This window comes from Lissotriton helveticus, chromosome 9 (genome assembly GCF_964261635.1).
Source record: "Lissotriton helveticus chromosome 9, aLisHel1.1, whole genome shotgun sequence".
Taxonomy (NCBI): Eukaryota; Metazoa; Chordata; class Amphibia; order Caudata; family Salamandridae; genus Lissotriton; species Lissotriton helveticus.
The window spans coordinates 458327635-458339722 of NC_136070.1; the positions used below are offsets into that span (position 1 = coordinate 458327635).

Consider the following 12088-nt stretch of genomic DNA (forward strand, 5'->3'; position numbering starts at 1 on the left):
CTTCCCGGCAAGAGCTCTATTCACTGGGGCCCGCATTTCTGGCCGGGAGACCTCGGTGCTCCTCCTTCCCCCGTGGCTTCAGTAAAGAGTCTCGGGGTCATCATTGACTCCGAATTATCTCTCAAACCCCAAATAGGGTCGGTGGTCTCCACCTGCATGTACCAGCTGCGCAGGATCAGAAAGGTGGCGTACCTTCTGACGCCCGAAGCCCTGGTTTTAGTCATCATGGCCCTTGTCCTCTCCCGTTTGGATTTCTCCAACTCCCTTTATCATGGGCTGCCTACAGGCCTTCTCGCTAGACTCCAGATCGTCCAGAACCAAGCGGCGAGACTAGCCTGCGGGATTCCGAAATGGCAATCAGCCAAACCCTTTCTTGCTAAACTCCACTGGCTTCCTATTTCCTCCAGGGCAGCCTTTAAAATTGGCTGCCTTACTTTCAAATCCCTCACTGGCACTTGCCCTGCCTTTCTGAAATCCCTCATCAGTCCCTATTGCCCCTCTCGGAATCTCAGATCTTCTACCCTTCGCCTCTTGGTTGTTCCCTCTTTTAAACTTTGCAGAATGGGTGGCCGGAGATTTGCTCTCCTTGCCCCCACACTCTGGAACTCTCTTCCCCCCTCACTCAAATTCTCAAATTCACTAACCCAATTTCGTAAATCCCTAAAAACCTGGCTTTTCCCACACTCTGGTTAATCCTTTTTCCCTCTCAGTGTCAGACTAGCGCCAGGAAACCCACGGTGACAGAGCGCTTTAAAAATGCCCCTTAACATAATAACATAACATAACATACATTTAACCAAATGAAAAGAACACATCACCCTTCTTTACAAATAAACACATAAGAATCCCCTTATCTTCTCCCTTTCTACATATTAATTGCAACAAAAAAATTCATGCATGTTACCACAAACACGCATGGATAGAATAGGTGAAAAACATTGCATGCATTTTGCATAACTGTCATTACATATTTCACTAATCTTCTACCATTCTAACCAGAAAACATCCTAAACTCCACCACCCCATAATCCTCTATCAAACCCCTTATTCACCACCATGCCAGCTGGCCAGTCTGATAAACCAGACAGCACACAGGGAACCAACCACCGGAGGTGCAGTAAAGATCCTTCCATACTGAACAAACAGAAAAATAGACACCTTGGCTAACACTGCCCCTCACTATAACCCAAAGTAAGGGTGGAACAACGCCTCCAACATAAAGCATTTTGCTTAAATAAAGCCCTTCACCCTAACTTCAAAGTAAGGGTGGAACAAAACTCCAATGACACATCAGAAATGGCATAAACTCTGTCCCTCACCCTTACCCCGTAGGAAGGGTGGAACAGAATTTCACAAATGGCTTACACTCTGCCCCTCACCCTTACCCAGTAGGAAGGGTTAAACAAAACTTCAAACAACCATGTGTTGGCTTAACACTGCCCTTAACCCCTTACCCATAGTCAGGGTGGAACAAAATGTCAATAAAAACAAGTTTGACTTAAACACCTGCCCGTCACCCTTACCCCGTAGGAAGGACGAGACACTTAAGTAATATCTTCAAACACCCAAGAGTTGGCTTAATGGCTGCCCTTCACTCCTAACCATAGTAAGGGTGAAAAAAAAATCTATCACCAATCATTTGGCTTAAACTCTGCCCTTCACCTGAGCCCAAAGTAAGGGTAGAACAACACTTGATTCACCATTCAAGACCAGAACTCAGTTTACCAAAGGACCATAGGACTCACATTTCAGAACACTCATAACCTGGCCCAAAAATGTACATGTAACACCCCAGAGCAGTAATGGTACACACCAAACCCTTAATGACCAAACCACCAATGCATCACATCAGTAAAAACACACAGACATCAAATGTAAATGGCGTAGGACAGTAGCCTGAGTAACCCTCTAGATCATCGGTGAGCGATCTCTCACCCGAAACTCCTCTTGGTATGCACAAATACACAACTCATATAAAGTGGTCAACACAGTCCGCCACAAAAATTTCTTGCCATGTTCTGTTCTCAAGTCCAATTCGTCATAGCTTGCAATGTACTCCCAGCTTGCTCACCACGTGAACCTCCGACAGATATGCCTGAGTCTGCCTGGACACCACACTCTCAAGGTGTCCTTCTTTAAATCTCTACAACGCATTCTGAAAACCTCCAGTCCTAACCCACTTCCACATACAGATGACGCCATTACAGTGTCATTGCTGAGACCCTTAGATGAGAGCACTGCTTGAAACAAACTCCCGCTAGTACACAATGTTGCATATGTGCAACACAGCTAATCCTTAAAGCCAGTCAAATTCTACTTTCCTTCTAGCCTGCAATGAAACAACTCCAATGAGAGCAGATGCTATCCCGCTAGCGGCTCCTACGACGTACCTCGTAGGACATTGTCATCAGTGCTTAGTATGCTGCATGACATACAGGTCAAAGTTGAAGACCGTGCATCGTTCTGCATCTCTTTGATTGGAAAGTAGATACTTTTGTGCTTTACCGACAGCAACGTCAAGATTGCGGCACGCAGTCGTAAAGAGTGGTGGATGGCTCCCGTCAAGTACTCGCTGCTCAACGTCTCTATGTAAGGAGCTGGGCTGCCAAACTACTCCACGCGCCACCTAAAGATAAGGTAAGAGAGCGCACCCACCCAAAAGGCCACCAGTAGAGAATTCTTTGTGACCTGGGCGATTGGCATGCACAGTAGCTTACAGTTCAAAATAGTGCCCTTCTCAATGCTGTTACTCGTGGACTTAGAGCAAGTAACGTATAATAGCTGCAGAATTAGGTCCTAAGATTACCACACCCCTGCAGCTAAACTTCATCTGTACCACCAACACTGCCATTCAATGTATAATGACGTAGCAGACCATATACTCACACACTGCTGGGAGACACCCGCACAAAGGTGCTGATAAAAACAACCTTGTTACTAAGCCCCAATTTGGGCATAAAAACTGCTGCCATCTTCTGCTCCATTGGGAAATTAAGAAATTATGCATCGCTGGTTTTGTACAATTCACAGCAGGTCTGTTCTAACTGAGTCCATTAAAAGTTCACTTAGATTAAGCATTCCCTGGCTGGTAGGCTGTCCGGTGGAACAGGGCACTGGTGGGGCTGAAGGGCATACTGACTTTCTCTACACAATTGAGTCCATTCAAAATTGTTCTTTTTGAAATTTCTTCAGGTTTGTATCTTGTAGGATAGTATCCGTAGATCCTACTTCCACTCAGTTCACACGTGTGGATCCCTCTTTGATTCCTTTAAAATCGTCACCAAAATATGCTGTAATAATATGACGTCCAGTGGTCCAGGTTAGATTTTGTAAGTTGATTTATTAGGATAATTGTTAAGATGAAGAGCCCCATTAGGAGCAGCCTTCCTGCTGAACAGCCCATCCTCCAACGGACACCACACTTATACAACATTCCACAGTATCCCCACACCAACATTCCACGAACCCAGTCACACCTGGCTGAGCAGCAGGTATAACATTCCGTTCAGACTCTCAAAGCATTAAAGGGCATGAATAAAGGTAAAGGCCTTAAATTGGGCCCATAAGGCCCTGCAGCAGGTTAGCCCTCGCTTCCAGCAAGACATTTTATTATAGTATTCATGTTCTCTATGGTCTAGCAATGCTAGGAAAGTTCTTGCCCCTAGAATAAAAAGAGCACATTGGGGAGGAAGAAGTTTTTCCTACTCTACAAATAGTGGAATTCTCCGTCCAACCACCTAAGAACTCAGCCTAACCCCTTGAAGTTCAGGAAGGAACTGAAAACTATGATTTTTAGCTCCTTGGTCTGAAATTCCTTTCTAATCTGTCAATATATTTCTCTGTCTTGGCATCCCAGGTTTGGTTTTATACCTTTACCTTGCACTGTATCTACTATGGTACTACTGGCACTAACAGCAAGATGCCATTGGTATTAGCGCACGTCTTAAAAATCATTATAATTAACATTAACAAGCGAACCTCAAATTAATCTGTGCTCAACCCCCTCGTAGATTGGCATGGAGCAGTCAGGCTTAACTTAGAGGCAATGTATAAAGTATTTGTGCAACACTGAAAACAGTAAAACAGTGACAACATCACACAAAAAGATCTAATACCAGGTTAGATAGGCAAAGATGAATTCAATAAATATAACAAGACCAAAATGACAAAAATCCAATAAGTAGAACCAGAGTTATAATAAGCTACAATACAGTGCCTAAATGCATAAAACGCCAATCGTGGCTATCTCGTTGCAATGGACCGGATCAAAGTCAAAAGGTCAGGCCGACTGCGATAGATCAGGAGTGGGATAAAGTCTCAGATTAGTCCCACTGAAGTTTTGTCTTCTCAAGCTTTATTGCATGAGACCTGTTCACTTTGGAGAGGACCACAGGGATAAAGGAAAGCTTTGCGGATAGTGGTTGGCATTTCTCGAAGAGCAGGTGAAGCGTCAGGAACATGCAGGCTGGGGCTTTGTGGTGGCAGTCCTCTGTGGGCGAGCGATGCTTGCGGTGCAAAGAAGCAGGCTGGCGGCAGCTCCTGCTGACTTTTGGTGCAAGTGGCACTGTTCCGGTGTGAACAGGCCCATTTGCGGTCATCAGAAGCTTGATGTTAAGAACCTGTGAGCCACAGCAAGGGTCCAGGATCTGAGAGGCAGTACTTGGGATCAGAAACTCACTGAACACGGGTCCAGGAGCTGTTGGGGACGTTTAGACGTCCCTGTGGCTCAGATCAGAAGGTCAACAGACTTGCACTTTGAGTAACTATGGGGTCCTGAGTTCAAGGTGAAGCTGCAGGTCTGGTTCTTTTTCACCAGGCAAGAGGGCAGCAGGTCAGCAAGGCATCAGTTCCTTTGGAGAAGCAGTCCAGCAGAGTGGCAATGCTTCTAGCAGGACAGCAGTCCTTCTTTCTGGCAGAGTATCCACATGCCCAGTGTGTAATGAAGAGTTGGTGTCTGAGGATTCTTTTATACACAGTTGTCCTTTTGAAGTGTGTAGAAGCTTCTTGAGGCATGCTTTTAAATGGCACATATGCCCTGCTTTTCCTGTTCTGGCTCCAGACTACCTACATGTGTTATGCAGCCCTTTGTGTGGAGCTAGGACACAGCCTTTTCAAGTGTAAGTAGGGGTGTGCCCAGCTCCTCCTCCCTTCCGGCCAGTGATGGGCCATCCAGTCACTTCTAAGTTGCCATTGTGTGTGGCTGTCTAGGAGGAATAGACATCCCCCACTTTCACCCACACTGAAAAATGTGTCCTACAGACAGGTTGAAGGCACCAAACGGGTAAGGCAAGAAAATACCAACTTTCTAAAAGAAGCCTTTTGCGAATTACAGTTTAAAATTCATCTTACCGTAAGATAGAATTTTAAATTGTGAATCCAGAAACACCAAACATTCACTGATTATCTATTCCCATTTGGAAATTACATGTAATAAGGCAACTCTGATGCTATCCTATGGGAGAGACAGGCCTAGCAGTATTGAAAAACAAGTTTGAAAGCTTTTCAATAGCAGGAGATGTAAAACTTAAATGTACATGCCCTACTTTTTAAATACATTGCACCCTGCCCTCTGGGCTGTGCAGGGCCTACTTTAGGGGGGACATATGTATTTAAAATGCAGGTTTGGGTCTGGCAAAAGGTTTATTTTGCCAGGTCGAAATGGCAGTTTAAACTGCCCACATATGCTCTGCAATGGTAGGTCTGAGACATTTTGAAGGGGCTACTTTAGTAGGTGGCACAATCAGTGCTGCAGACCCACTACAAACATTTATTTTATAGGCCCTGGGAACATGTAGTGCCCCTTTACTATGCAATTACAATTAAATATGCCAATTGGGTATAAGCCAGTGTTACCATATTTTAAGAAGAGAGCACAAACATTAGCACTGGTTGGCAATGGTAAAGTGCACGGAACCCCCAAGGCCAACAACAAACAGCTAAAAGGTGGAGGGTTAAGGCAAATATTTTTGGGGTGACGTTGCAGAGATGGCCAGGTACAAAAATAGATATTTCTGTAACATGCTTATTTGAATTTGCAATTTTCTCAGGAGATATATTTAGGCTGAAGTGGATGATTTGCAATTCACAGAAAAGCTTGTTTGGTAACCGAATCGCTACGGTTTTTCGGCCATACTAGAATTTAAACTGCTCTCAAAGAAGGAACAGGAGTACTGAGGTATTATTATACAGTATTTTCTATTCTATGCTTTTCTGCCCTTCAGCTTACAATGCACAGTTTCCGACAAAGGTTTCCATGCCGGCCTATCAGACATGGAAACCATGTCGGAAAGCGTGTTTGGGGGCCCTCAGCAGGGTTTCCTTTGGTGCACGGCATCTGGTTGGAGGCTGAAGGGGCACCTATGGTTCCGCCTGTTGATCTCTGCACCTTGTGGCAGGCACCTTGAGGTGCCTGCCAACGGGTGCAGGGATGAACCACACCTCCCATTTCACTGTCGGAGCATGCATTACGGCTGCTTTACGGCTGTAATGCGTGCTCGCATAGTGAAATGTAGGAATGCGACCGCACAGTGTTTGGGCGCATCCTACTGAGGCAGTCAGGATTGCCGACTGGGTGTGGGTCGGTCCCAAGACCGAGTCGGTGAGATTCCACCCGACATCGAAATCAGGCCCTTTGTTGTTAAAAACGAAAATGGTGTGTACTTCTTTAATAAATCTACTCAGTCTCCTAAAATGAAAGCAATGCATACAATGTAAATATAACTGTAATTCATAACCACAGTACATTCATAAAAAAGTTTGTCTCTTTTTTAAATTAGATAAATGAAGGAAAATGCCCTCCATCAATCCTGAGAAAAAGGTCACTTGTCAGCCGAGTAGTTGGTGACAAGGACAAAGCAGAAAGAAGAGTTCGCTTTCGAAACCCAGTAGCAATAACTGTGCACGGTATGTAAAATGTTTTAAAATTGTTGCACACCATATGGAGCATAGTGTGAACTTGTAGTTGTATAAAAATATGATGTTCATGTGTCTCGTACTCACAGCTTATCGATATGAACTTATACTAGGTTTATCTATCCGATTGGGTGGTATATAAGATGTATGCCTAAAGAACAGTGTTCATATTGAAGCACTTATGCGTGCCACATCATTCCAAAGAAAGAATGATCTGGTTTGTGTTAAAAAAAAAAAAAGTTGTAAATAGAATTTATTGTTTGAAGGAAGAAAGAACACCCAATTCGCAAAATTATATTTTAGCTAGGGTTCAACCAATTCTTGCACCTGATTCGATTAAGTACTGTACAAGTAATAAGGAGCACTTTTCGGTCTAGAGATGTGACCATTGGAAGATAAGTGGTGTTTTAAATGTGTAGGGTGTTGCTCCCCCCTACTCAAATGTCTTTCTCTTTTCGGGTGTTCTATATAATCAATGGCGTTGTGAGCGATTACCATTCATGATCCTTGTAAAATACTAGGAAGCCAGCAACTTTAGTATAAAACTGGTCTCTAACATGTAATGAGAAAATGAAGCAGCTGTTCAACCGGATTAGTTATTACAGTGATGTCATGATCAGCTTTGAACCCAGTCCTCGATATGGTCATATAACTTAAAATGCAATAGCCTTATAATGTACAAAAGGGGTACCTTATCTCATACCTACATGTATTTCATGTGGACATCCTAAAAATCTACCATGGCTTCTGCCCTTGAGAAGAAGAACTGTGGGGCATATTATCAAGAAAGGGTGTTACATTATCGCCGCTTTTATCGGCAGGAAACTGCCGATAAAGCGGCGATAATGCGCTTGATAATATGCTCTATGAATTCCAATCGAAGCCCATGTTAGATGTGAAGACATCTATTATGGGCTTTGATTGGAATTCATAGAGCATATTATCAAGCCCATTATCGCCGCTTTATCGGCAGTTTCCTGCCGATAAAAGCGGCGATAATGTAACGCTCTTTCTTGATAATATGCCCCTGTATTCTGTAACATGTCATATGCAATGGGCTTGGATGTACTAAGCTGTGCTATTAAAATAGTACACTGTTATTTAGCATGCAATCTTCAGGTCAGGCATCGAACCGTTTTAAATACATTCAATATCAATACGAGCCTTGCTGTGGCTAGATTCCTGTTCCAAATAACAAAATAGCTATTTATCCAATCACAAGCCAGAGAGGTGCTTTGCAGTACTGAGACGTTGTAACTCTTTGTCTGTCAAGTTCTGTTTGGAAAACTACAGATTAAATCTTGGCTCATAATAAAAAAAAGTAACAATTTTTGGGTATTGCTTCTTTGTCCTTTTCAGCAGGGTATTATAAATCAACAATAATGTTCCAATAGCCCTAACACAACTCTGTAGTAATTGGACAAGCTGTGATGAACACCTTGGCCTGCAGCCTCGTTGTTCATCCCCTGCCTTCTCCCTTTACTACCTTGTAATGGTGAGCCTGCTGTGTCATTATCCTTATAGTACCTCATGGAATTTCCGGGACAGGTTTGTTTAGTAAGCGCTGGCCAGACCCACACTTTAGAGCCTATGAGGAGACATAAATTAGATGGAATTTATGGAGGTTAAGTTAAAAAGTGCTAAAGCTAACATATGCCTATTCGAGGGCGAGTCCATTGCAAACCTATAGAGTAGACATTTGCACTACATTCATTCCCCCTTCTTTCAAGCCATTTCGTTCAATTGGCGTTACAACTAACGGGTCTGGCCTTGTTATCCGTAGCATGAGTGCTGCAAAAATATGAACTACGCCATTTATTTTATTTTTATAGTGTGTGTTATTAATATTTACACAAGGCATACTACCAACAAAACATAATATGCATAGAGTTTATTTATATTTCCAAATGTCCTTCATTGCAGTAATAAGGTACTAAAGCATGTAGTGTACTGAGTCAAATTTTAAAAACTTTGACAGTACCACGAAGTAGTGTTCTCTCAAATTACCGAACTCACAATAGACCAGGCCCCAACACATTTCTACCCTTCAGGGATTGCCTTCATTCTCACGTCCATAAATCCGTAGGATTGGTTGCATGGTATGCGTAAAACTCGCAACACATGTCTCTTGGGCCAGTATTCCAGGATGAAATCGTAAATATACTTGTAAAACTCACGAATTTTGTATTATACAAAATTCCCTTTTAAAAAAAAGAAATTTCACATTACGTACTTTTGCGTAATTTTGTCGGAATGAGACTGATCAGCTCTGCTACAATTTAACAAAGAGCTGAGACACACCTTTTTAAAGAACACTACATCATCATGCGATAACAGTTCCTTTTTGCTTAAGAGTAATCTCCAAATACTTTAGTGCTCCACCGTTTTTTGACTGGGTTTGCACTATATAAATACCACATACTTATTTATATCACTTATAAAGAGAGTAACATGAGCATGCCTCATATAACTTGTATTACTGACATTCAAAACGTACATAATGGGTAAATTGTGCATTAGCTATACACAAATGTACATGAATTATCAAAAAGTTGTACATTACACATATGCTCCATGCTGATTTGTGTCAGCATGACACACATGCCAAAGAACAACCAGCACTTGCTGTACCAACATCAAGTGGCGAACACTTGATTAATTGTGAGAATAAACACCATTGAGGACTGCATCTATCTTAACCCCTTGCGTGCTGCCATCGGCCGTTGACCGACGGCAGCACTACCTCCCTAGAGCTGCCGTCGGCCAACGCCGACGCAGACCCGCCCACTCTTCAAAATGCCCGCACCGCGGTGGAAAAACCGCCGCGTTTAAGGCGTTAATGCCATGTGAAGACACATGTAGGCAAGCAGGCAATGAACTTACCTTTTGTATACTTTAGTGTGTCATCCTAAAGGGGGTAGATGTGCCCAGTGGTGGATCCTGTGCAGACTGCGTCACTGGAACTAAGCTGTACCTGGCTGAAGAGCCCATAAATAGGGTGAAACCAGTCATGGGTTGCTTGTGTTCCTGTTTAGGACCTGGCTTTGCAGTTCGGGCTGGACTGTTCCGATTGGAGCAGGTTCAAGACTGATTTGCATATAACTGGGTCCAAACTGAGGTGGCATGAATGAATACATTTTATTGTTTCAATTAATTAAAATTGTTACAAAAGACTGGACGTGGAGTGTTCATCCACGCACCTTCTTCAATCATTGATAAAACATCAGTAAAACATTTCATTTGACAAATTAAGCAATCACAAAATGTGAAATTAAAAGACTGTAAAAATGTGATATATGTTCAATTGTTTAAAACTGTGCTCAACCTTTAATCCTTGTCTCAATCTCTACTTATGAGTTCTCTAAGCTGGCGTGCAAATCTCCCTAGTCTTGTCAATTCCATTGGCATCTCCAAATTAAAAAGAAGTTTCATTGCGTCTGAACAGGTGCGAGTGCCATATTTTAAGAACACTGGTTTTAGTAAAGTGCTGCAGGCATGGTTCAATCGGGGGCAGACACAAACCAGATGAGCCATAGATTCCTCGTACTGATGACACAGTCTGCTGGTGGTGACCGACTCTAGTGATTTCCAGCGAATATTTATATCTTTTATTGGTAGTACCATAAGTCTGACTGACAGAATTTGCTTTAGAATTGTTTTGTTCCGGGCTGAGCCAAGGTATGGCTGTCTCAATTTATCCTTGTAGGAGCTAGCTAAGAGTCCAACGTTGCTACTGGAGGACTCTATTAGCCTCATATCATCTTGGTTGGATAATAGTCTTACTTGTTTCTTTAAAATAGTTTAAAAAAATCCTGGTTGGTGAATAAAATCCTGCCAGTTAGACAGGTCAAGGTGCAATTCAGTGCAGTCAGTAAGTAGGCCGTCGGCCCAAGAATGTTTTCCTTTCGTGAAGATTACCTTTAAAAATGCTTCCATTGTATTTTGAGGGGCTGCGCATGCCCCTTGGTAGTATCAAATAATCAATACCCAATGTTCCTAAAATTGTTCATATAACCCGAATTCCAGCCGCACCAAGGCATTCGGAGCATGGGCAGGTATCTGAAACATCTGTTTAACTGCTCGGCAGTTGGCAAACTCCATGGTGTTAATTAGTGCCACAGGAAATACTAATTGGCTGTAGGAAATTGAGGGAAGTAACTTGGCTCTTATTACCTTTCAGATTGGCTCAGTTGCCGGGCTGGCCAGTTTGGAGTTGAGTTTGCAAAGGGCGTATGTCACCGCCTTGGCTTTTGATTGTATGGATGCAAGATGTGCAGTAGACTTGCCATTGCTCATAATCCAGACCCCTAGATAGTTGTATTTAGATGTTGTTGTTATTTTCAAGTGGCCCAGTCGCCATTGATGTTTGAGTTTGTTAGCATATTTTCCAAAGATCATTACCTTTGTTTTGCTTGCATTTGCTGTTAAATCATTTTTGTTGTTATAAATGCTTAGTTCGTCCAGTGCTCTTTGCACACCCATCTTAGTGTGGTCCAATAAGACCATATCGTCCACATACCACATTAGAAACAGTCTAGTTGACCCAAGTTTAGGAGCTAACAGGTTGGCTTTTGATACTGATTTACCAAGGTCTGCAGTATATAAATGAAAGAGCAGGGGTGCCAGTACGTAGCCTTGTTTCAGCCCTCGGTCAATGTACACTTTATTTTGCTGTGTTTCGGGTTAATTTCACCTGTACCCAGGTTATGGTGTAACGGGCAATAATGGCTTTCAGCAGCATAGTCAGGATCCTCCAGATTTGCAAGTTTGGCAGAGCAAATTCCTGTTGACACAGCTGAACGCCGCAGAGTAACCCATGAAGCATGCGAAGAGAGGGTGCTGTATTTTCTGTGTAGACTGTTCTACCAGATACGCTAGGGATAGAATGTTATCCAATGTGGATACTTCTGCCCTGAAGCCAGATTGGTAAACAGGTAGGATTCTGTTCTTGTTAACCCCGTTTTGTAGATCTTGTAGGAGGAGGCTTGCGTATCCCTTTGCCTCAATATCCAGAAGGGCCATCAACCTGTAATTGGTTGGATCTCCAGTGTCACCTTTTTGTGGATTGGTTGTAATAAGGAGTCTTTCCTGGCTTCTGGAATTGTTGAATTGGCCATGCAAAACTGGTATAAACGGGTGAATATAGTTGCCCAAAATTCCCAGCCTTCTTTAAAAA

The 12088-nt window shown here is 42.9% G+C and overlaps 1 protein-coding gene across 2 annotated transcripts in view; it reads left to right on the plus strand.

The window, feature by feature from the left end:
* C9H14orf180 (chromosome 9 C14orf180 homolog) overlaps positions 1 to 12088 on the plus strand; it is a 138086-nt gene that overhangs the window by 26743 nt on the left and 99255 nt on the right. For both annotated transcript variants that reach the window (XR_013601263.1, XM_078662078.1), the window contains exon 2: positions 6777 to 6903. Coding sequence is in view for 1 of the 2 variants with exons in the window: in XM_078662078.1 (XP_078518204.1) it covers positions 6777 to 6903 (127 nt within the window). In the remaining variant the exon portion in view is untranslated. The remainder of the gene's footprint in view (positions 1 to 6776; positions 6904 to 12088) is intronic.